This window comes from Calidris pugnax, unplaced genomic scaffold (genome assembly GCF_001431845.1).
Source record: "Calidris pugnax isolate Ruff unplaced genomic scaffold, ASM143184v1 scaffold44, whole genome shotgun sequence".
NCBI lineage: Eukaryota > Metazoa > Chordata > Aves > Charadriiformes > Scolopacidae > Calidris > Calidris pugnax.
Window position 1 is genome coordinate 45515018 of NW_015094506.1, and position 23787 is coordinate 45538804.

Below are 23787 nucleotides of genomic sequence, written 5' to 3' on the forward strand. Positions count from 1 at the left end.
CAGCTGGAGCCTGTCAGCTCTCACAGCAAAAGCAAAAGCAGCCCTTGTAAGGGAGAGAGTTTAATCAAGAATGTCTACATCTCTGTCGTGCCATCACCCCGGTTCTTTCTCCATTTATCCTCACAGACAGTGTTTTGATGCATTTTTATTAAAGTGCCCGTTTTTAACATTGTAGAAGAATTTTCTAGTTTTCATTTCTAATGCTGCCTAAAAGGAGAGGATCCCTGGAAACATCCATGATCTGCATCATTCATGACCCCAAGTTGTTTTGTGGGTCACTACAGAGAGTGTTTTAATTGAGCTAAATAGAGCATACAAAAGATCAATGGAGCATTGTGAGATTTTGCCGTGTAAGTTAAAGCAGGCACAACTGTTTAATTCAGTGCTTGCCCTCAGCCCGAGAGACCCATGTATTTTGATTATATTGCACATTATCTTTAAAAAGTCTGCACCACTAAAATACTTCCCTCAGAATTAGGGTTAGGTTAAACTGTGCTTCCATTAACATATTTATATTTGTATCAGAAAAGCTTTTCAGTGATGCTAAGCTCGCTAATTCCTGTGGAAATGACTGACAGTTTTAAAGCAGGATTTCCAAACATGCACATTGCTGGTCTGTCACAGCTTAGGTCAACTGGGAAACTGGCAGTTTTTAGGAAGATCCTAGAAATATATTTTGAAGTAGTTGGAATAGTTAAACTGATAAATAGACAGTTAAGTTCTTGAAACGACAGTTTATAAAATTGTCATATGGCACATCACTGTTAGAGATTGTTTCTGCTGCAAGGGGACAGGAAAAGGCTCTGCCTTCCCTCAAAGGCTTCCCAACTTCAGTGTTTTCTCATTCATCCTGAATCGTGCTGGCTAGTTCAACAATTGGATTATCAGGATTTAGTGATACTAAATAAATTCATCGCTTTATCAGCCTTATATTTTTCAAATAGTTTATTATGAATTAATTAAGACTTCAACATGAATAATAATGTATCAGACCAAAATAATGTACAAGTTTTCAACAGTTCCTAATCTTTCAAAATATTTTAATCGAGTTTTGAAGAAACCAATGCTTTCATGATGAAAACATATTTTCAATAAAAATATTTAATTGAAAATTCTGCAACAGCTCTTTTAATTATCACTGAATAAAAATAAGAGAAAATGCTGCGCAGAAAAACTGAGAAAGATTGTATCATCACATATTAAAAACACAACAGTCTCTTTTTGTATTCTGTTCATGTGTTAGTTAAAACTCTTACCCTAAATGCTCAAAAAGATGAAAAGAGAGAATTTTCAGCTATTACCTACATATTTAATCACTGTATAGCAGATATGGTGGACATGTGGCTTTTCAAGTTTCATTGATCTATAAACCTTAGATTATGCGAAATGAAACAGAATGCGATTATATTGTAAACATTTTTATGCCAGAAAAATAATGAAGATGATAGATCAACACAACACTAAATATTTGGTAATAGCATTCATTAAAAGCCTCATTTTTTCAGTAATGCATGCTTTTCTTCCTTTCTGCCAATTTATTTGAGATATTTACACTTACTTTTCTTTATTTGAGTCAACTGAGTTTAAAAAGTAGTATTGAATATGTAAGTAATGTTGTACAAATCATATTTGAAACACTGCATTTTGCGGTCTTTGTAAGAGTAGCAGCAGCTACTTGTGTATGTACAAATGTACTCTTGGAACATGTTCTGTATGAGTTTATCGGTAACGTGCCTCTGCACATTCTCCACCCGCTGTTGACCTCTCCAGGTGGGATGTATTTGGAGCTGTCATTGGTACCGAATGTGGGACACTGGAATCTGGCTCAGCTATGGTATTTCTCAGAGATGGAGAAAGAAAAATATGCACTCCATACATGGACACTACAGGTTATGGGAACTTAAGATTCTATTTCAGTATGGGTGAGTATATATTCCTAATGTAATACAACATGTGGAGCATGTGAGATTTAAATTGTGCAATATGCATAGAACTATGTTAAGTGCTCTTCAGAAGAGGACAGCTCTGATTCCTGACTGTGATACCCATGAGGATGTAAGACTAACCACTCTCAGTCAGACCAAGTCCACCCTTCTGGATGCCCACACAGGTGCGCAAACATGGTGGGCACATAAAAGGTCTCCCAAAAATATTGTCTCAGATGGCACTGACTTTCAGATGAAAAGTTTTCTGAACCAGACATGGCACTCTGAGTTTAGTAGCCATCGGTGGGTATTTCTTCTATTAATTTATCCAATTTATCCAACCTTTTTTTTTTTTTTTTTTTTTTCTGATACAAACATTTAGCTCCAGGTTAAAACAGTTTAATATAGAAGTTAATGAAGGTGTGTAATGCCATATTTGCTGGAGTAGCAGGTAGCTCAGGTTGGTCTCTCTACAGTGTCTATAATGATCCTTGGTATTAGTTTTTATCAACAGAACCTGCCTGTTGTGTCCACAAGACCCTGTAGCCACTCCATAGTCAAACAGTTCTTCACATGAAGAAGTATCTTGTCTTGTACCTTCTAATTTCACTTGATGCCCCTTACTTCTTATATTAGAAGGGATAGTCATATCTTTGTCATCGTCACTGCATCACAGAGGATTTTGCAGGTACCTGTCATATCCTCCCGTAGTCATATCCATGTGGATCCTGGTGTTAATCCACCAAAGTGAACAGGGTTGCACCTGATGATGAGATGGGAGTAGCACAGAGGTGGGACAGTCTTACCTGACTGAACCCACAGAGTAGTTTCTGTGAAAAAGCTCATATTATAGTCATAAATATTTTTCTCTGCTAATGCAGTGGCCCAGGGTGAGATTCACACAAATAGTGTGCTACACTCTTCCTGGAGGAGATATGGCCTACATGTGGCATCCCTAGTGAAAAGCACTGATGCGGTGGTAGCATCATCTGTGGACTTTCCCAGCTGGAACAAAGAGCAACCTCAGTGATTCACCAGGGCTAAGAAAGTAGCCAAAACCAAAACTCTCCTGCCACTCCCCTTCCCCACTGTTGTTGTCAGTGCCACTGCATTGGTTCAGTGTTGCAACAGACCAAAATCCCCATGAACATGGTTGTTATCATTCAGTACCTCACAGTGTTTTTCCAGAACTTTTATTTTGCACATAAAGGAAATTGCATGAGGTTATTCTCTCAACACCAGGTTTAGAGGAGGTGAGGGGTTTTGCTTAAAAGTAGAGAATAATAGAATAATAAAGGAGGAAGCAGAGACTAAACTTGTGACCTCCACGAGCAACCTTCTGAATCAACAAGAAAAAACACCCTTTATTTAATGAGTGGAAGACCTCATGTTGTTGTCCTGAATTGTTGCACATCTCCTCTGTGCTACATGAATTACCAATAAAGCACAGGAAAAAGAGGATGCTTTTTCCCAGTTCTTCCAAGCATTACAACACCTGCAAGAGAAACAGGAAAGAAATTTTCTCAACCTTATGAACTTAGGGGAGAAGTTGTCAGCACGTGCAGGCACAGAGGATGGTGGGATATCACTTGAAAAATGTATCCTCTACGTACTTGTAAATTAAATAAATAATAATTAAATCATTCACACAAGCAGAGGATTTGAAAGGACACATGAATGTTCCTTATTACAGTATAGTACACATCACAGATGCACATCTTATCTAGCTCCCTGGACTGCTTTGCCTATTTCATTCCAAGAACTGGCCATATGTAGTGAAAATAGCAGAGAAAGTGTTTCGTACATGCAACCTTTCTACTTCACAGACTTTTCAAAGAAGCTTCCTCATCCTGTTTTTTTATTGTTTGTTTTTTGAGTTTTTTGAGGGGCTGGGATTTTTTTAAATACCTGCAATACCCATAGTGTGCAGGGAAATGAAGTTTCCTGTTTCAATTACAGATGCTTTTCTTAAAAACTTTTTTCCCAGAATGCCTAACTAGTGTGATGATGTCCATCTGGTAACTATAATGTAGAGCTTGATGCTCAAATTTACCAATATGTTTGCTCTCTCAGATAAGGATAATAAGTGTTTTGGGTTCTACATATACAAAGATATGCTGCCCCATCCCAGTGAGGCAACCATGACACACATGTTTTGTGTGATACAATAGACTCCGTCCATCCCTTTTGGGATAGGGTGTAAATAGTAGAAGAAGCAGCACAACAGAAAAGGTGCACAGCAGTCTTCCTCATTTCCTCGTGAGAGCAAATTCTCAGCTGCCAAACTATCAGATAAGAAGTATTTAAGACATCCTCACATACAATGTGTGTGGCTGTAGAGAATGTGAGTACTAAATAATAGTTTACTGATGAGAATTCAAAAAGCTGAGTATTTCTGTGCAAACAGGATTTAAAACACACAGATAGCAGTATTGCTTTGGGCACAGCATTTTCTATTAATATAGTTTTGATAAGCTTATTAAGAGAGTTACTTGAGATTTTCATAATTGTCAACCCCCTTGATCTCTGGCGTAGTGTATCTGATCAAATAGTTCTTATACACTATGTCCTTAGGACTGGTGTCCTTTTGTTTAATGTCCTAAGTTAAATAGCATCTGGTTGTAATTATTTTTGTAATTATGGCTGCGTAATATGATTCCACTTTCCAATAACTAGGGCTTCAATTAATTTTTTTCTTCCTCCAATATATATTGTACAGGGGGAACTTGTGATTCTGGAGAATCCCATGAAAACGATGTCATACTTTACGCCAAGATTGAAGGCAGGAGGGAACACATACCTCTTGATACCCTGACCTATGCTGCTTACAAGGTAAATCGTCTTAAACAAAGTAGGTGGATCAGATTGATAGATCAATCTATTTTTAAGCCATCACAGCAATGTGATGTGCTGTATTCTATTGGGGGAGACAAACACGGTCTTCCCAAGCTCATAAATCAAGTGCAGATCTCATAATGATTTTGCAACAGCTCTGCAGTTACTGCTGATCACTCCACCCCAGAGCAGGACTGCCACCTTGGCTAGTGCTAGGATAACAGGCAAATGGGAACAGGAAAAAATTTTGAGCCATCAGCTGAAAACTTTGGTGATAACACCTCCTGACAAATAATTACTCCTGTCCCCAGTCAAGCTCCTGCTAGGCAAAGTTTGATACTCAGGAGCTACGTCCTGAGAGGGTCAGTCATGGTGAGATAAGTGGCTGTCCACCACCCTCAGGTGGGACAATAAGGACCTCGAGCTTGCTCTGAGGATCCTTCCTGTCGAGGGCAAGGAAACACTTAGACCATGTCTGACCTGAGTAACCCAGCCCTGAAGTCTCCTTTCTCTGCTGCTGTGAAAAAGAGCAAAAATTGATAGGTAATACAGTAATACAGATACGCGTGGATGCGCTAGGGATTGAAATGCAGTATGATTATACAGGGTGTGGGAATTGTGGGGGTAAAGATGTGGCTGATTTCAAGCCCAGGTCTGTGCACATTTTCCCTATAACTCTAGCACTCAGAGAGCAAATGTTTACGGTAGGGTTTGGCCTGGGTTTGGTTGAGTCACTTGCATTGTTTCATTGTGCGTGGCTTCCCTCCTCGCCTGCTTCTGTGTGAAAGATGGGGTAGAACTTTTTTAAAACTAAGGAAACTGTAATTGTAGAATAATAAAAAAAATAATTGAGGAACTCAGGGAAAGATAGGATCTGAAATTACACTGACTTCATTGTGGGTTTTTTTTTTAAAACGAGCAGTTTTAAAGCTGACATCCTCTTTTGACATAATAAAGGTCTAATTACGTTGCTTCAAGACAAAGGCTAAGATTTATAAAGCAGTGCTTTCATTTATTTCCACAACATAACATCCTCCCTGCATACTCCTGTGAACTCATGCTGTTACTCCATTCTCACGTATTCAGACTAGACATGCCATTACCCTGCCTTTGCTTCTGTGAGCTGAAAGGCTGAAGGACAAGTAGCACCTTCCATTACCAATGAAGCACTGGCAAAATAAACTCATTATTTTTCAGAACACAGAAGGTTCAGTCTTTTCTATGGTGGCTTGATAACCAAACAAACTGATTCCACTAAGGTGGTAAGCAGCACTGGTATCCTGAGTGTTAGCAGCTATGTGCATAATATAAAAAGCTTTTATTTGGGATCTTCTGTGGAAAAAGATTGCTAAAAAAAGTTCAACAGAAATGAAGCAAGGAGAGACAAAGGTGCATGTCTGGTTCAGCATATTTGAAGTTGCTTTTCTACTTTAAATAGTACCTTGTGACCTTTTTAGATATTATTTGTTTTATTTAAGCCTCATTTACTTTCTTTTAAAGGTTCCATCTTTGGTTTCTGTTGTCATTAGTCCGGACCTGCAGACTCCGGCAACCAAGTTTTGTCTGAAGCAAAAGAGTCACCAAGGCCACAACAGGAATGTCTGGGCTGTGGATTACTTCCACGTCCTCCCAGTGCTCCCTTCCACGGTGACTCACATGATCCAGTTTTCCATCAATTTGGGTTGTGGAACTTATCAACCTGGTAACAGGTACAACAGGCGAGATTTCTCTTTTGATTATCAGCTTTCTAGCACATTTTGGTTTATAGCATCTATATGAGTATTTAGATTTTTTTTTTTTTTTCAGAAAGAACGAAGCCAATTAATAATGACAGATATTAGCTGCTCAAAAGCTAATGTTTCTCCTAATCTCCATGGGCCCAGGTTTATATACCCCATGTGTGATAAGTAGTCTATTAAATAGCTTTCCAGGTAAAAGCTTGCTTCCCTTAATCCATTATTCTGAAATATGCTCATGCTTTCACAGCAACTTTTGCTCCAGTTTCTAATCGATATGAGATTTACCTCTTAATACTGTGTAAGGCTGAAAGTATTAAAGGCAGAAGCAGAAACCTGCCCTACTGACCTCCCAGAGGTTACTGATGCCACAAGCATATCTAATTCTTTTAAGATTAGTCATGAATAGCCCTCATCTTCATGACCAACCGTATGAGGACCTCATTGCCTGTACACTGACCACAGAACTCTTTTGCTAGCTTCACTTCATCGGGACATTCAACGTTATTTTTTCCATAGAGTTATGGGGGAGGGAAAGGGAAAGACAGAAGTAATTTGCTGCTCCATATTTTGTAGAATATTAGAAATGGTGGTTGGAAGGGACATTCATGGATCATCTAGGGAAATCTGCTGCCGCAGGTGGGATTGTTACCAGCATAGATCAGGTCAGCCACAGCTTTGCCTATCCACGAAAACCTCCATCAGTGGATATTGTGCCACCTCTCTTTGGGTGAACTGCTGAAGTGAAAAAGTGTTTCCTAATGTCCAGTCCAAAATTCTGAAGCCATGTCTTTATGGCCATTGTCCTTTCTGCTGTGCCTGGCAGTACTGAGGAGAGTTTAGCTCTCTCTGCCTTGTGAGTGCCCTCTGCACCATCACAGGCTGCTGTAGCTCACCCCCCCTCTCCAGGCTGAGCAAGCTGGTTCCCCAGCCCCTCTTAGCCCAGTACTCAAGGCCATGGACATATTGGTCATCTTCTGCTCCACCTCTCCAGTTTCTTAACATCCTTCTTCAAATAGGGGACCCAAAACCAAACTGTCTGCTGTCCCTTTTTCCTTATGTACATGTGAGACTGTTTACCCTGATATTTTATGAGGATTAAGTTACTTGATAGTTTTCCAGAGTCAAGAGTTTAAAGGAGGAGACTGTAAATGTTTTCACATCCATGTCCTGTGGCATCTGCTCCCCGCTTGAAAGAGCTGCATTGTCACTGACAGTCCTAGCAGCCATGTAGGGCAGCAGAACTCAAGGGGCAGCAAAAATCAAGGCATTTTTTTTTTTTTTTTTCAGAAAGAACGAAGCCAATTAATAATGACAGATATTAGCTGCTCAAAAGCTAATGTTTCTCCTAATCTCCATGGGCCCAGGTTTATATACCCCATGTGTGATAAGTAGTCTATTAAATAGCTTTCCAGGTAAAAGCTTGCTTCCCTTAATCCATTATTCTGAAATATGCTCATGCTTTCACAGCAACTTTTGCTCCAGTTTCTAATCGATATGAGATTTACCTCTTAATACTGTGTAAGGCTGAAAGTATTAAAGGCAGCAGCAGAAACCTGCCCTACTGACCTCCCAGAGGTTACTGATGCCACAAGCATATCTAATTCTTTTAAGATTAGTCATGAATAGCCCTCATCTTCATGACCAACCGTATGAGGACCTCATTGCCTGTACACTGACCACAGAACTCTTTTGCTAGCTTCACTTCATCGGGACATTCAACGTTATTTTTTCCATAGAGTTATGGGGGAGGGAAAGGGAAAGACAGAAGTAATTTGCTGCTCCATATTTTGTAGAATATTAGAAATGGTGGTTGGAAGGGACATTCATGGATCATCTAGGGAAATCTGCTGCCGCAGGTGGGATTGTTACCAGCATAGATCAGGTCAGCCACAGCTTTGCCTATCCACGAAAACCTCCATCAGTGGATATTGTGCCACCTCTCTTTGGGTGAACTGCTGAAGTGAAAAAGTGTTTCCTAATGTCCAGTCCAAAATTCTGAAGCCATGTCTTTATGGCCATTGTCCTTTCTGCTGTGCCTGGCAGTACTGAGGAGAGTTTAGCTCTCTCTGCCTTGTGAGTGCCCTCTGCACCATCACAGGCTGCTGTAGCTCACCCCCCCTCTCCAGGCTGAGCAAGCTGGTTCCCCAGCCCCTCTTAGCCCAGTACTCAAGGCCATGGACATATTGGTCATCTTCTGCTCCACCTCTCCAGTTTCTTAACATCCTTCTTCAAATAGGGGACCCAAAACCAAACTGTCTGCTGTCCCTTTTTCCTTATGTACATGTGAGACTGTTTACCCTGATATTTTATGAGGATTAAGTTACTTGATAGTTTTCCAGAGTCAAGAGTTTAAAGGAGGAGACTGTAAATGTTTTCACATCCATGTCCTGTGGCATCTGCTCCCCGCTTGAAAGAGCTGCATTGTCACTGACAGTCCTAGCAGCCATGTAGGGCAGCAGAACTCAAGGGGCAGCAAAAATCAAGGCATTGCACTAATACTTGATAGGAAGGGAAGGCAGCAACTTTTTTCTACATGAAAAGTGAAAACTTTACCTGTAAACACTCCTGGCCTGTAAACATGTGTTATATAAAGTCTCTGTCTCAGTCTGTTATCTCATGGGGATTGGTATGTATTTTGAAAGATTAATATTCCTCCTTCACGTAAACTATTTCTGAAGCAGAAGTGAGCTACTTCATACCAAAAGAAGCACTAGGTCCCCATTATTCCTATTTGTATTTCCAAAATACAGCAGCATTTCCTGTCTCCTGGTCTACAGCATTATTCCTAGTGCTTTCATTACTGCAAATGTGAGAAACTCACACTGAATATATGCAGTAAATATGACCCTCCAAGGTATCAGTACAGTTAAATCTGAAATAAATTAGTCAAAACCTCCATAAACTGTTTTAATACACACTTACAATATCACAGTGATGGTACATTTAAATAAAGCAATGTTGTCAGCAAATTATAATGAAAAGGGAAAGTTATAATCCACTAATTTAGTACTGAGGTGATGAATTATGACTTTTATAATGTTCCACTGACATTACTTAGAATTAAACAGAATATTACAAGCTAATTATATAGAGGAAATTACAATAGTATTTCAGGAAAATACTAAATCTGTAATAAATCAAGCACTCCCCAAATTACTTTTTAAGGTCCTCAGAATGTAAAAGATCTAAGGATTTCCTTACACTCTTAGATTGTAAACAGTGGGGTTTTTTAATGCAATGAAACAAGGAAGGAAAAATGTTCGTAATAGCTTTTTTTTGAATACTGAACTTGTCAATAAATTTTTGGGAAATGGTTTTAATAACTTATTGTCAGAGACTCAGTGGATGGTCTGATAGAGTTCCAGTTCTCTAATGTCACTATCTACATGTGGGTGGTTTGGTTTACTGATAGTCAACGAAACCAAAGAACAGCAGCCTTTTTCCTGGCAAATCTGGAGGTTTTGCATATGCTTATGCACTCACAAAATTCACCACAGATCCCTGCAGGTTCTGTGAGGTAGGAGGAAGCCTCCAAAGACCACTATGGCTGGGCAGCACAGAGGCTCCCATGGCTTCCCGGAGCTCTGTCTTCTACTGGGGGCCTCTCAAGGGTGCTCTTCCCCAGGTCCCCTTCACCCTCTGCATCCTCAGTGGGGGCTGCCCATTTTCACTCTTCCATAGTGCTTTTTTGATCTCTGTTTAGGCACGATGGGTGAAGGAGGCAGATGACTGAGTCCAATTAAGTTATTATTTGTCAGCAATGGAAGGCAAGAGCCAGCCAGTGCATGAATAACTACTGGTCTTTGTCTTGTACCACCTTCTGAAGGTGTAATGGTCAGCAAAGGGCAGTTAGTAGTGTCCTGTGCTCACATGATGCTGACTAGCTTTGAGAAATCCAAGTTTTCTCATCATTAATTTTGAAAGCATTTCTAGCTGCAATGTAAGAGTAACAGCAGCTCATTTAACAGCAGCAGCATGGTAAATGCTGGATGATGGCCAAACACAGATTAGGTGTTTAGACAGTCCTCAGTCTATAGGCTGCCATTTTGGTTTTTAAACACTCAGATTTGTTTCGTGTTTGTATTTTCAGGATTTTTTGTATTTAAAGCCTGCCTATTTTATTTTTTTTTTACGTTTCAGCATCAGTTATTAGGAATAGCAGATTTGGTGTTTTATCAGTGTTGGTACTCTTACATTCATATCTATGCCAGGTAGGCTCACGGTGTCTTTGTTCTTTCTTTTCTTCACTGTGTTATCAGCGTCAGCTTGGAGTTTTCAACCAACCATGGTCGTTCTTGGTCCCTGCTCCACACCGAGTGTTTGCCTGAGATATGTGCTGGGCCTCACCTCCCCCACAGCACTGTCTACGCCTCTGAAAATTACAGCGGGTGAGAGTGTTCTCTGCAAAGCTAACTGAGATGCAAGATTAGAGAATTGAATTATAGGTGACAGAAGAAAGCAACAAAGCAGGCAACCCTGTGTCATCTTTCATTTTTTACTAGCTGAGGACAGCAAGGAAGGAGTGTTCTGGTCTCCCTGGCTGCCCAGTAATGAAATTTGAAATATATGGGGCTCCTTCTGTGGTATAATATTATTTTTCTGATGGTAAAGATAAATTAACAAAAAAACAAACCAAACAACTGTGGACAGCATGCTGGTAATTAAAAGAAAAGTTATACCTTGTCAAAGCCACAAAAGTTTTCCTCTTAGTCAGAGGAACCATCAGTCAAAGCCGTATTTACATCCTCGGACACCTTTACTCACTTGGAATCCCAATATTAGGTGACAATGAAGCACATCCTCTGTAATTCTGCACATGGAGGTGGTTGTTAGTGTCACTTTCTTATATCAACCCTTCTCTTTATTAAGTCTCTTGGGTACTGTTCTGACCATAAAATGAATGGTGACATCTTGTTGCATAGCACAAATCCCATCCCTCTGTATCCCAGCTTCCACAGACACTTCAGAGCAGCGGGTATGACCAGACTGTAGAGTTGAAGCATTGCTGTGATCTGATGACCCCCATTTCTGTACCATTTTCACAGAAACCATTAGCCCCAGTGTGTGAGGGAAGTGTAGCCACTGTGGATGGCATGAGAATGATGGCCAGACCACAGCAAGCCAAATCTTCTGTGCCCTTCTTCTTACTCTCAAGGGTTTCCACCAAAAGGAGCTCAGTCATATGGAAAGGTTTAATGCAGTGTGCAATTTAGGGATATTCACTGTGATGGGAGAGTTGCTATAGCAAAGCAGGTTACGAACTTTGTGGATTTCATGCATTCATGCAGGGAAAACTATGGCTGGGTTTTATAGTGGAATAATTAACATTCTTATATTGTGTGAAAATATCATGGGCCATGGTGCGGGTTTCTCTCTTGTATATTTTCAAAAGCTGCAGTAACCTCACTGGTTCATTTGAGCAGATTTTAGAATTTAAAATTCTCATACGGCTTCCAGTGTAAGTAAACACACCTGCAAAACATACAGTTGCTTAACAACTACCAGTATAAAATGTCAGTGTTTGTGTTATATGCATTTCAGGTGGAACCGAATAACTATTCCCCTCCCCAATGCGGCATTAACAAGTGACACCAGGATTCGATGGAGACAAACAGGACCAATCCTTGGAAATATGTGGGCAATCGATAATAGTTAGTATTCTTATCCATGATCATGATACATCAGAAGAGTAAATTTTTGTATGCTGCTCCAAGTAAACATATAATCACAGGCCAAAGGATTTTCAGTTTGTTAAAACCCTTTTCTTCATGTTTGAGCTTGGTAAAAAGTGAATTTTGAAGCTAGAGGGGAATTCTGTCATTTGAAAAGACAATAGCCTAGTAGATTAGCCTTTTTTTTTTTTTTTCCTTTTAATTGAATGCTTTTCAGGAAAAGATATTGGTGGCAAGGGCTTAATATAACATTTCCTCTGATTGCTTAGTCCTAATTACATACAGAGGTACTACACTGTGCTATTAAGGACGTTTATTGCGCCAGCCTAAGCAACAGTTACAACATCTGGGACATATTTTTCCTCTGGAGATAGAACCTCTTCATACAGCAATGCTGCTTCCAAACACTGACAAAACTTTTACATTGTTTACAGCATCTTCAGGGGGAAAGAACCATCTGCTTCAGGGAATTATTTTTCTTTTAAGAAATTATTTTTCACCTACCTGTTCTTTAAATGGATGTAAAGAACTGGAATGAGCTCATATTGACTCATATATACATAAAACTTAGTGCAGAGGATAACCGGGCCCAGTCTTGAACGGAAATATTTTAAAGTGCAGAAAAAGTATTCAGGAACACAGGATAAAATAGATACAAGGTATGAAATGCAGAAATGAGTATGATTGAAAAGGCTAAAGATGAGAGGGTACAAATTTCTTAGCTTTGCTCATTAGCCATAGATTTTTTGGGACTAAGTAAACTACATTCAGAATTTGTTTTGTTAAAAATTAATTAATGTAATGTAATTAAAAGACTTATGGTAATGCACAATAGCCTGTGAAATGTTGTAGTGATTCCTAGAAAGGTTTCATATGGACCCTGGGAATGGTAAATAGTTACATTTTGCAAAATTCTTAAAATAGATTACTGCCTAGTTTTGAAAACAAAATCCTTGAAGCTGCCTTTTTAATGTAATGCTACAAATGAAAGGTTTTCACAAATAGTAATGAAAATTGTTCTCTTAACCACATTAATCAGAAGTAGAATCATCTTGACATTCTGGGTAGAGTATTCATGCTTGTCTTTAGAGATGATGATTTACATCAAAAAGAAAGTAAAATGAAGGGAAAATTTAGATACGTATACATAAGAAGATGTGTGTGAGTAGCTGCAAAGATGAGTTGCTACCTGCCAAAATGTAGACTGCAAGTGTTGGAGATGCTCACAGTAGTTCACAGAAATAAGAGCAAGATAAAATCAGTGCAAGGGTACAAATTCTTCACAACAGAACAAAACAAGAAGATTTTGAAAATTAATGGGCAATTCATATATATCTCTACTCCCTTTGCTTGTACAACTAAATACCATTTCATCAAAGGATGCTGCATGCTCCACTCTGTACCATCTCAAAAGCAATTTTACCAACCATCTGCCTAAAAACTGCCTGCTCTGAAATTTGTTTGAGGTGTAGAACCATGACATGGGAATCAAATATTAAAGATGAATGTGTTTATGAGGTTTTGCATGCCTCCTTTGTTAGATACTAGTGGAACTGAAGCCTTCCACTTCGGCATTGTAGGGGAAGACTCATAAATATTGGCAAGCTACTCAAATTCTTGAAGAGAGGAAGATTTTCAAGGATTCAGCACTCTGACTTTTAGCTTCACAACTGTTTCTTATGTGAATTAAGCTTTAAATGAAATCTGGAAGCTGGCCATCTTTTAGAAACACTGGAAAACTGCCAATTTTCATAAAGCTTTTTTCATTTTGAACACATCATTACATCTTTAACCCTTCTACTGTTACCACCCCCTCAAAAAGACCTTGAAAGAGACGAATAAATCAAACAGACAGAATAGAATTTTTGCACCCTGAAAAGTGAGAAAATCTAGAAATCACATGAAGTCTGATGGGGAGTTAGTTACAGGGAGAAGCTAACAGGGATTTAGCGCGCGTCTGTCAGGGTGTACTGACACACTGCTATGATGGGCAGCTTCATAAAACTAATTATTGATTGTTATAGATGACTTAAAATTGGTGACTGTTTGGATGACATTCCAAAAGTCACAGTGCAAGTGAAAGACTCCAAGTAATAGGAATTCTTCAGAAGAAAAGATAACACTATTCATGGTTAAGGTCTGTTTATCATATTGTATTGAAAGGACAGTGCCCACAAGTTAACACTGTGGGCTAGACCCAGATTAATGCTTTCCTTTATAGTAGTGCAATGAGGTGCAGATTATACTGAAATTTGCTCATCTTTCCATCCTCCATATTTTTTTACAAAATATCAACACTGTCAATTAGAAGTCATTGGAGGAAGATGAAGTGAAAAAGAAACCTGGAGTATTTTTGAGTATATATGATTTGAAGGTTTATTCCATTTGAAAGAATCAGATAAAGTGTAGGATAATTAATAGTTAGTTAAGACATATCAGGGCAGGTTCAATTTCCAATAAGTCTGATGAAGTTAAGTATGTGGATTTCAGTGAGAGAAGTAGCAATACATTTTAAAAGTCTACAAGACTGCTGTTGGAGTGTACAAATACTGGATTACATCTCCGAAATAAGATGAAGAAAATGGAAGGCAAGAAAATGGCCAATGCATAGCAAATCATCTGATCTCTCACAATCTTAGAATAACCAGGTACATTAATTAAAATATCACTAGTGTCTCAAGCCCCACATAGATGTTACCTGTTAATTAATAAGTTATCCTTGACACAGAGCAAAATTCCATTACTTGTTTCTATAGAAGGATACAATCAAAAGCATTTTATCCTTTTTTAGACGTCTTCCAGCTAGTGGGATTAAGATAAATGAAACAACTGTATGATCGTATCTGTATACTTTCTTGTATTCATTATATTCTGTTTTTCACATAACATAACCCTTCATTTAACTGATTTCTTTTCTCTGCAGTTTATATTGGTCCATCTTGCCTCAAATTCTGCTCAGGGCGAGGACAGTGTACTAGAAATGGCTGCAAGTAAGAGTTATAATTCAGTGCTTATATTCAATTTCTGTCACATAGTTCACTTGATGGTCTGAAATTTGAAGCAATTTTCGTTTTGGCCCTTGCTTTTTGAGATGACTAAATGCAGAACTAGTATAGCCCCCAGAATGCATTAAGTTCACTGGAGAGCTTAAGATCAATCTTTCTAAACAGCAGCATATTTAATTTTTTTCTATAATTGTGTTTTGTGAGAGAGTCTAACTTCCAGTTCATCTTAAAATGTGCTACTGAGCACACTGAAATGCCAGTGATGCATGCTTTATACTGGTTTTAGAGGTGATTTAGGACTGTATCACTTTTATATTAAATTTTGGGAAAGAACCACAGTTTTCATAGTTCTAATATCCCATAGCCTAGCAGACCTCAAGGGCAGAAAGCCAGCACTCCACTTTTTTCTGAAAGTCTGGCTTGTTGAAAGGGTTCTAGTCTAAATAGTAAAGGTTCTTACTGGAAACTAGTAAGCACATTCAAAATATTGGTGTAAATATTTTTCAGTATTAAAAAAAGAGCGTGACCCACAGGACATTCTGTTACTCAATTTCTTGTAATCACATGTGATGTGCTACAGATACAAGTAAATTAATCATTTTACATATGAACCACTGTAAATTATGCCAGCAGCATTTTTTTCCAAAAATGAATAGAAATATTTCTTTATTGTCATTGTAGATTGGTGTGGTGTTCATAAATATGTTTTTTTTTAAATTGCAAAAGTAATTACAAACTAAAAGATAGTCATTGGCTATGCAATACCTAAATAAATTTTAAAGGGGTTCTTGGTCCTTAGATTTGAGAGGGACTTCATAGGCATCTTCAGTTCATGAACAATTGCAGCCACTGTGTTGATTTGCCAGCCAGCCACAGAAGATGGATCATTAATTACGCTGTTCAATCTTCCCCACCCTCAGGTGTGACCCGGGCTTCTCAGGGCCGGCGTGCGAGATGGCATCTCAGACCTTCCCCATGTTCATCTCGGAGAGCTTCGCCAGCTCCCGACTCTCCTCCTACCACAATTTTTACTCCATCCGGGGGGCTGAGGTCAGCTTCGGCTGCGGGGTCCTGGCCAGTGGCAAGGCCCTGGTCTTCAACAAGGATGGGAGGCGTCAGCTTATCACCTCCTTTCTTGACAGCTCCCAGTCCAGGTGAGAGGGAAGGAGCAGTAATGTGAGGCAAACCAGCTGAGGAACCCCTCCCTTTCCAACTACAACTTTGTGTATTGTTAAGCCGATTGTTTTAGCAGGAAGAAAAGTTTTTTAAAAACTCCTAGTTCCATATTTTGATGGTGATTTCATAGCCTTGTCTTTTTTCCTCCTGATTTGTAAACAACAGAGCCCAAAAGAGACTGGAGGGAAGTTATTGTACAGCTTGGATGGAAAATATGAAATGTTAATATCAAACCTGAGTGTCAAAGCCAAGTGCTAATTAATTATTTATAAGGTTGTGTTTATTTGACAGCTTGTGGCAGCTGATTAGATCCATTCACTATCTCTCCCTCCCCTTCAGTGCCTAATAAATAATTAAATGCTCTAATGATTGGCATTTTTTAACTGTATGTGCCACATTGCATTACTTGACAGTAAAAACAAATTGCACGTACAAAACCCCATAACTGATATTTATCAAAATTTGTCTAGATTGGGAAGATCTGAAAACAACCTGGCTAGGAAAAAAAAAACCCCGTGGCACTATGAAAATGGTACCCTATAAATATTTGTGTAATTCCAATGCAGGTTCCTGCAGTTCACCCTGCGCCTGGGCAGCAAGTCCGTGCTGAGTACCTGCAAAGCACCCGACCAGCCTGGGGAAGGAGTGCTGCTGCACTACTCCTACGACAACGGCATCACCTGGAAACTACTGGAACACTATTCATATCTCAACTACCACGAGCCAAGGTATATGCATAAATATTGCGAGGAGTGTTGCCTCCGTGCAGTTGATGCTGGCAGCAGTAGTCACCGCAATGCGGAGAGTAAATCCATCTGCCCACACGGTGAGGGAGTGAGCTGAGTGAAGATCTTTTGTTGCACACTGAAAGTTACTGCTTTTCCTTCAAATTTTGCAGCTGTTCTGGTCACTTCCCATTTTTGCCTGCTTCTATAAAAATGAACGCATGGATTTAATGGCATCCAAGTCTCAGGTGATGCGACAGAACAAGCGGAAGCAGTGCAGCATGAGAGGTAGAAATGTGCTTGTGGGAAATAGGGACATGTCTCTTCCTGGGGAAACAGGCACTTGTAAAGACAAATTAACATAAATTATTTGTAGCTTTGAAGCCATAGATACCTTCACTACACCATCCTCCGGGATTAGGAGTTTGCAGGCAGTGCAGGACAGCTGAGACAAAATCTGACCGTGAGGATCTCTCCAGGCCAGCATGGAAATTGCACCTGCTCCTGTTACAAAGGCCATTACACAACTTTGTGTCTGTTCCTGTGGGTGGGACTCAGTGGGCCAGGAGGTCCTGCCAGTGACTGTGCCTGGGAATTGTGCAAACCACAAAGAAGCACCTACGTTTGGTGTCAGATTAGAAAGGAGTGTATCTGATGTATTTAGAGAAGACAGTATTCTTTACTGTTTCATTTGTGAGACCACCCACCAATTTTAATAGCAAAATCTGGAGTCTCCATGAGCACACCAGTACTGCAAGCCCAGAACAATCTGGGCACAGGGTGCTGCAGCAGAGCAAATAAATCCCGATGAAAGGAGATGCTCTGTGAGAGGGCACACGGGAGGCAGAGACAGTGGTAGTATTGTGGGTCTCATCACAGCTGGTCCATTGGTGCCCAAGGGTGGCTTTTCACTGGGTATTGTCCCGTGTCCTCTTCTCTACCCCTCCACCCAGTCTCAGGATAAGGCCTGAGTCAACCCCAGTGGTGCGACTGTAGATAATCTGCAAGTCACTCTAACTATGTATAATTTTCATTATTTATATTTATTGAGCTCAGATCAGCACAATTTTAAAATAAATATTGGATTTCTTCATCTTATTAATAACTCAGTACAAAACTACGATATACAAAATGTGATTAAGAATATTCTAATGGAAAAGAACTTGTAAGATTAAATATATTTCCTGGGAGCTATGAGAAATACTCAAAAATCTGAGGGGAGTGACTGCGCTTGGTAGAAGTATACTGCATGTGGATTTTAATTTCTAAAGTTTTAAATCTTTCCAAAGGAAAGATCCTACGAACTGGAACTTCTTCAAAATTTCCTTTCACATGTTTTATTATAGTCACATATATATTTTATATGGCCCTGTTTCTAATTCTTAGATTCAGGATTACAGCTGTAGGAATTATATTTCCCTAGAGGTTTTTAATATATAGCACTATGAAATTTTTATAACGAAAAGGAAAATACATATTCTAGTGACTGATTTCAAGGAAGTTTAAGATATAAATGTAGTAAATTATATTGATACCAGAGACTTTTTTTGCTGTTTGAGATGAAGTACGAAACACTCTTTCTGTTGTTCTGACAGGGCAAGGAGCTAAGCACAACATACACAGGTTAGAAAGGTTTTGCCATGAGATATGTAAAGTCCACTCTGGGTAGATTGAAAAATTACAAACAAACCTGAAGATAATGCTGGCAATATTTATGATGAAGAATATGAAGAAAGCTTCACCTTTTCATATTAAGTTGTGTGAAAATATCAGCTTTTTTGGTAACATAGATGGACTGCTACAAAGTTTGGCAATCAATCTGTATCCAGAAATTTAATTAATCTTCAGTCATACAAAAAATAATTACACATTTAATGTTCTACTGAAAAGGTGCATTTAATCTGCTAACATTTGACAGCTGCATTTTTCTTCCGAGCAGAACAGCGGTGGCTTTTCAATATTAGGTATGCGCATAGCTTGAAAGAATGAGATCAGAGCAAAGGTCTCCCAGCTGGTTTTTAAGAAATCTAATGGTAGCCGGTGATGTTAGTAGGAACACTTTTCTTCTCTGCAGCAGAAAAGTCATTAGCAAGAATCCCCCTCCCTCTCCATCTATCTCCGACAAATCAAAGCCAGACGGAGAAGCTGTTATAACTGGAGATGTAGTCAGGTTCTGCATACTAACATATGTGCCCTATTCAGTGGTTTACACCAACATTTTTAAATTCCATTTGCTTAATCCCCTGGGATGAGAAATTTATTTTAACATGTGTTAAATGTTTTTAACATCCGATAGGTGTATCAGTGGTGTATGTCATGATTTAGGATTTTCTGTAAATTACTGTCAGTGAGAATTAGTGTCCACATGGGCAAGCTTATGAGAGTTAAGAGTGAACGGGAAGATGCAGGCATCAGAGACAGCCACCAGCAGAGAAATATGCCCAGGATTATAACAGCATTAGCTCACACAAGTGCCAAGTGCTTCACGGCGTATGCTGGGGACAGTGCTCCTCCCAGCCAGGGTACCGGCTTGCCTCTGGTTCACTCTACTGAACCACAGAAGACAAAATCATTGGTTCCTTTTGACATCAGTAGTGATTTAGTGTCATTTGTACCTTTAAAAATTGACTCAGAAGATCATAGAATTGCTGCTTATTAGGAAACCCTTGGAAGAAAGAAAGTCCTTGTAGTTTATTCACTGGCCGGAGAGTAATGGGGCTTAGTCTTTCTCTTAGAAAGGTGTGAACTTTTTCAAGTGTGTTTATTTCACTGACAAAAGAAATGTATCTGCACTATGTCAAGTGTGTGCACTGCTGGTCCCTTGCCACAAGGACCACATGGCAGCTGTCACCTTTGTCTGTCCCTCGACACCACTCCTTCCAGCCTATGACTGGCAGAAAGCAGCTCCTAGAAATGCCAGCCAGGACTTTTGGAGCGCTTCCCACCTGTTTAGCCAAGCCATTTGATTTTTTTCTTGCTAATAGATTAATGTATTCTTCTTTAAAATCAATGTGACATTAAGCAGCAGTATTACAGATTTGTTCTTTACAAGGACAGTTTAGCAAGCCATTTTTAAGAGTGTGGTTTTGCACGAAGAGTGCCAAAGGCACAAAACTGCTTCATGAGCACAGAACAAAACATTAGAACAGGCAGCTTAAAAAACCTTAAATCTGAAAAAAAATGACTTGGTGCTCAATTATAAAATTATGTTTCCAGTTTACTTGATTTGTCGTTTTATCCACATTTCCTCTAAAAGAGAAAGAAAAACATCAGCTACACGATGAGCTTGCCAAAACCCCTTTTGCCAGCAAGTAACAGCACCGATGGAGACAAATGTCCCTGTTGCCAGTCTGCTTCACGGCTCACGTGCTTTGCGTGGGGCACCATGGACCTGGTGATTTATGGAGCTTTCAAGAAGGTGTCGTTGCTGTGGCAATTAATGCATGCTCCCTGCTGCTGTGTACGATAATTGCTCCTGGAAATTAGATATTACTCTTAATTTTCTTTGCAGTTTGTCAATTATAGGTTTGTTGACATAGCTGCCATGACAAATCAGGTGACCTTGCATACCAGGAGATGCAACTGGGACTCGCCTCCAGTTGCATCTCTATGCAACTGCTGAGAAAAGTATGTGCCTTAAGAGACTACACATAAGCACACCCTCTGACAAGATGAAGCTTTTCTGCTTGAATGTGGCAATTTACGGGGATGGGTTCTTCTAGCCCAAGAGCAGGCATGACATCAGCGCTGTGCAGAAACAAGCACAGGTGTTAAGAAGTTGCATCTCTTCAGGTCAGGATAAAATCCACTGAGTCTGAGAAAGTGGAGCTGGAATTTGAAAATCTTTATCAGCTGATCATCCCTTTGGCAGTCTAAGCCCCCGGCCTACAGCTGGGTTTCAGTTGGAGGGCGTTCAGAGGAACTGTAAAATTTACAGAAAGCTCCAAAGTAGCAGCAAAATTTACAAAATGGGTGGGTTTTGCACATGGCTTTCTTTCAATAAATATATTGACTGCCAAGAGAACTAAAGATTCCCCTGTCCCTGTCACTGGTAGAAGCTATACCAGTAGGTGCAAAGGTATTTATGACCTGAATTTAACCCATGATTTTTAGGATCAGTAAGAAGAAATAACATACATTCCCTTGGAATTATTAGAAACAGCAAAGCTTTCAATAACTATTTCGTTTTGTTTTCCAGAATAATTTCAGTGGAGCTGCCTGAAGATGCGAGACAGATTGGCATTCAGTTCAGATGGTGGCAACCATATCACTCCTCTCAAGGGGAAGATGTGTGGGCGATCGATGAAATCATCATGACCTCTGTGCTTTTCAATAGCATCAGTCTGGACTTCACCAACTTAGTTGAAGTCACACAGTCTCTGGGATTCTACCTGGGAAATGTTCAACCCTACTGTGGTCATGACTGGACTTTATGGTGAGAAACACCTATTCATTTCTGTTCTACTTTTGTTTCCTTTGTCTATTCATCCTGCTAAGAACCAAGTGATTTCTGCAAATGAGTCTTTCTGGCAGCTATTCAGAGTAAATGTGTCTCATCCTCACGTTATGGACAAAAATACTGCAATTAGCAGTAACTTTTTACACCTCGTTGGACAGAGATTTATGTTTGATGAGAACCTTGAATATTTAAAGAATATAAAAATATTTAAAGAATATCCTAACAGAAACAATTTAGAAAATTTTCATAATCTTGACTTAAAATACAGTCAGGTTAATATGGGTATTCAGGTTCTGAAATAATCTGTTAAGTGCAGACTCTGAATATTTTGTAAGTGATGTTCAGATCTGGGTACATAGCTGTTAGATTACACTCCAAAAAGGAAAGACAGCAGAATGTTGGTAGAATGACTTTAGCCATTTGTAGTTATTTTATCTGGTATTATATAATTTAGTCATTCACACTGTGATCGGCATTATGGCATATTGCAACGTCTATGCCTAAAATGTGCTGTGTATTTAGAAACAAAAGCAAGAAAACATCACCTGCTCCCCCCCCCAAAAAAAGAAAGAGAAAAAGAAGTGAAAAACAAAGGAAAAAAAAATTCTGTTAAGATTATGTAAAAATAACCTTTTTTTTTCAGGAAAACATTAATCTGCCTCACAAAAAATAAATTCTTGAGTACATGAGTGTGACATTCGGAATTAATACAAGGGAAGCTCAATTTTATCTGTATGTTTTGATTAAAACTCAATAAGTTTCATGCTAGTCTGATCAACAAATAAACCCAGTGTGGCTTTAATTGGCATAGATGTATTTATCTGGAGAAAGTACAATCACAGTAATTATAGAAAACCTCAAGAAAATATAAATAATTTTAGCGTCCCCACGGGCACTCAGAGAAACACTGTTGGAATTTTATTAACAAGTATCTCTGAGCAATCTGATTTGACTTTCTGATCATCTGTCAAACTAAAAGGAGTTGGTTTAGCAGTAGGAACAACACCGAGTGTGTTCTAGCGGTGATAATGAGGCAGTAGAAGCACCATTAACCACTTTAATAAGGACAAGGAAGGTACTCGCTGCTCATTAAAATGAAACAACACGTTAGGGCTCAAACTGTTTGCATCTTCTTCATCAAAGAGTTGGAATGAAAGCCCTTTAATGACATTGTTTTCCCTCTGTTCTTGTAAGACCAGTTTATCATGGGGAGGGGAGTAGGTTATTTAAGATAGCAGAGGCTCCTCTGTTCTCTTCCGACTCTAAATCAGAATCAAAATTATAAAAGCTAAGCTAAATTCACCATGCTAGGTGAATTCATTGGCTAGGATTTGTAGTCCTCAGTCATAGTGGAAATGTTGAACTTCCCCTGCATCAAATAAAGATTCAAAGCCTTTGCAATATTTTCTTACTATTTTTGTATAAGTATTTTTCATTATCACTGGAAGACATGAACTCTATCCTTCACTGACCTTGTTTCTCTCAAGGGAAATTTTTAAACTTACACAAAGTCTGTACAAATGGCTGCTAGTTAAATTAATTATTGTTGGCTTTTCCCAGCTGTGAGTCCATTTGGTTCTCATTTTCTAACTCATGACTTTCTATGAGCAGAGTTTGCAGCAGCACTGACACCATCCTCTTGAGAAAAGTCTGACAATTGCTTTTTCATTAGTAGAACTATGGTAAATATGCTATAAATCATTTTACAGCATGTCATCCCCAGGCCCATTTTCACTGAATTGCCTTTAATTGTCTATTAAGCCTCCATTTCTGTCTTAGAATCTGTAAATCTGAAACACTTATCCTTAAAATTGGGGAAAACTGAGGAGGGGGATTTCTATTTTTGTTGAAGGGAGGTTGTTCTTTTCAGTAGTTGGCTTCATTTAGAAAATAAGGGTTTGTTGATATACATATGTTTTCAGCAAAGGTGATTTTTTGAGTGTTTTATAATATCTGGAACAGTTACTTTATTTGATTGTAATTGTCAACATTTGGTTTCAGATTGGTTCTTAGACTTTATTACAGCAAGCGTTTTGAGTATACTGAAAGGACGCCAGAACACTTTTAAAATGAAATGTTTGATGATTTACATTACTTCATCACTTCTCCAAAATGCTCATTTACAGTCAAGGTTTTGACCCGAATGCCTCTGGGCCATTACAGACTATTTACAGCTACTTATTGAAATGCATTTAAGTATTGATAAGGATGCTAACTTTTACTTTTTTCTTTCTTTTTTTTTTTTTAAATA

The 23787-nt window shown here is 39.0% G+C and overlaps 1 protein-coding gene across 1 annotated transcript in view; it reads left to right on the forward strand.

The window, feature by feature from the left end:
• The window catches only part of RELN (reelin), a 295055-nt gene that overhangs the window by 175117 nt on the left and 96151 nt on the right, over positions 1–23787 (forward strand). The window contains exons 12-20 of the mRNA XM_014963370.1: positions 1771–1922; positions 4645–4757; positions 6261–6469; positions 10759–10887; positions 12041–12150; positions 15095–15161; positions 16097–16330; positions 16919–17080; positions 21276–21512. Of these exons, the coding sequence (XP_014818856.1) occupies positions 1771–1922; positions 4645–4757; positions 6261–6469; positions 10759–10887; positions 12041–12150; positions 15095–15161; positions 16097–16330; positions 16919–17080; positions 21276–21512 (1413 nt within the window). The remainder of the gene's footprint in view (positions 1–1770; positions 1923–4644; positions 4758–6260; positions 6470–10758; positions 10888–12040; positions 12151–15094; positions 15162–16096; positions 16331–16918; positions 17081–21275; positions 21513–23787) is intronic.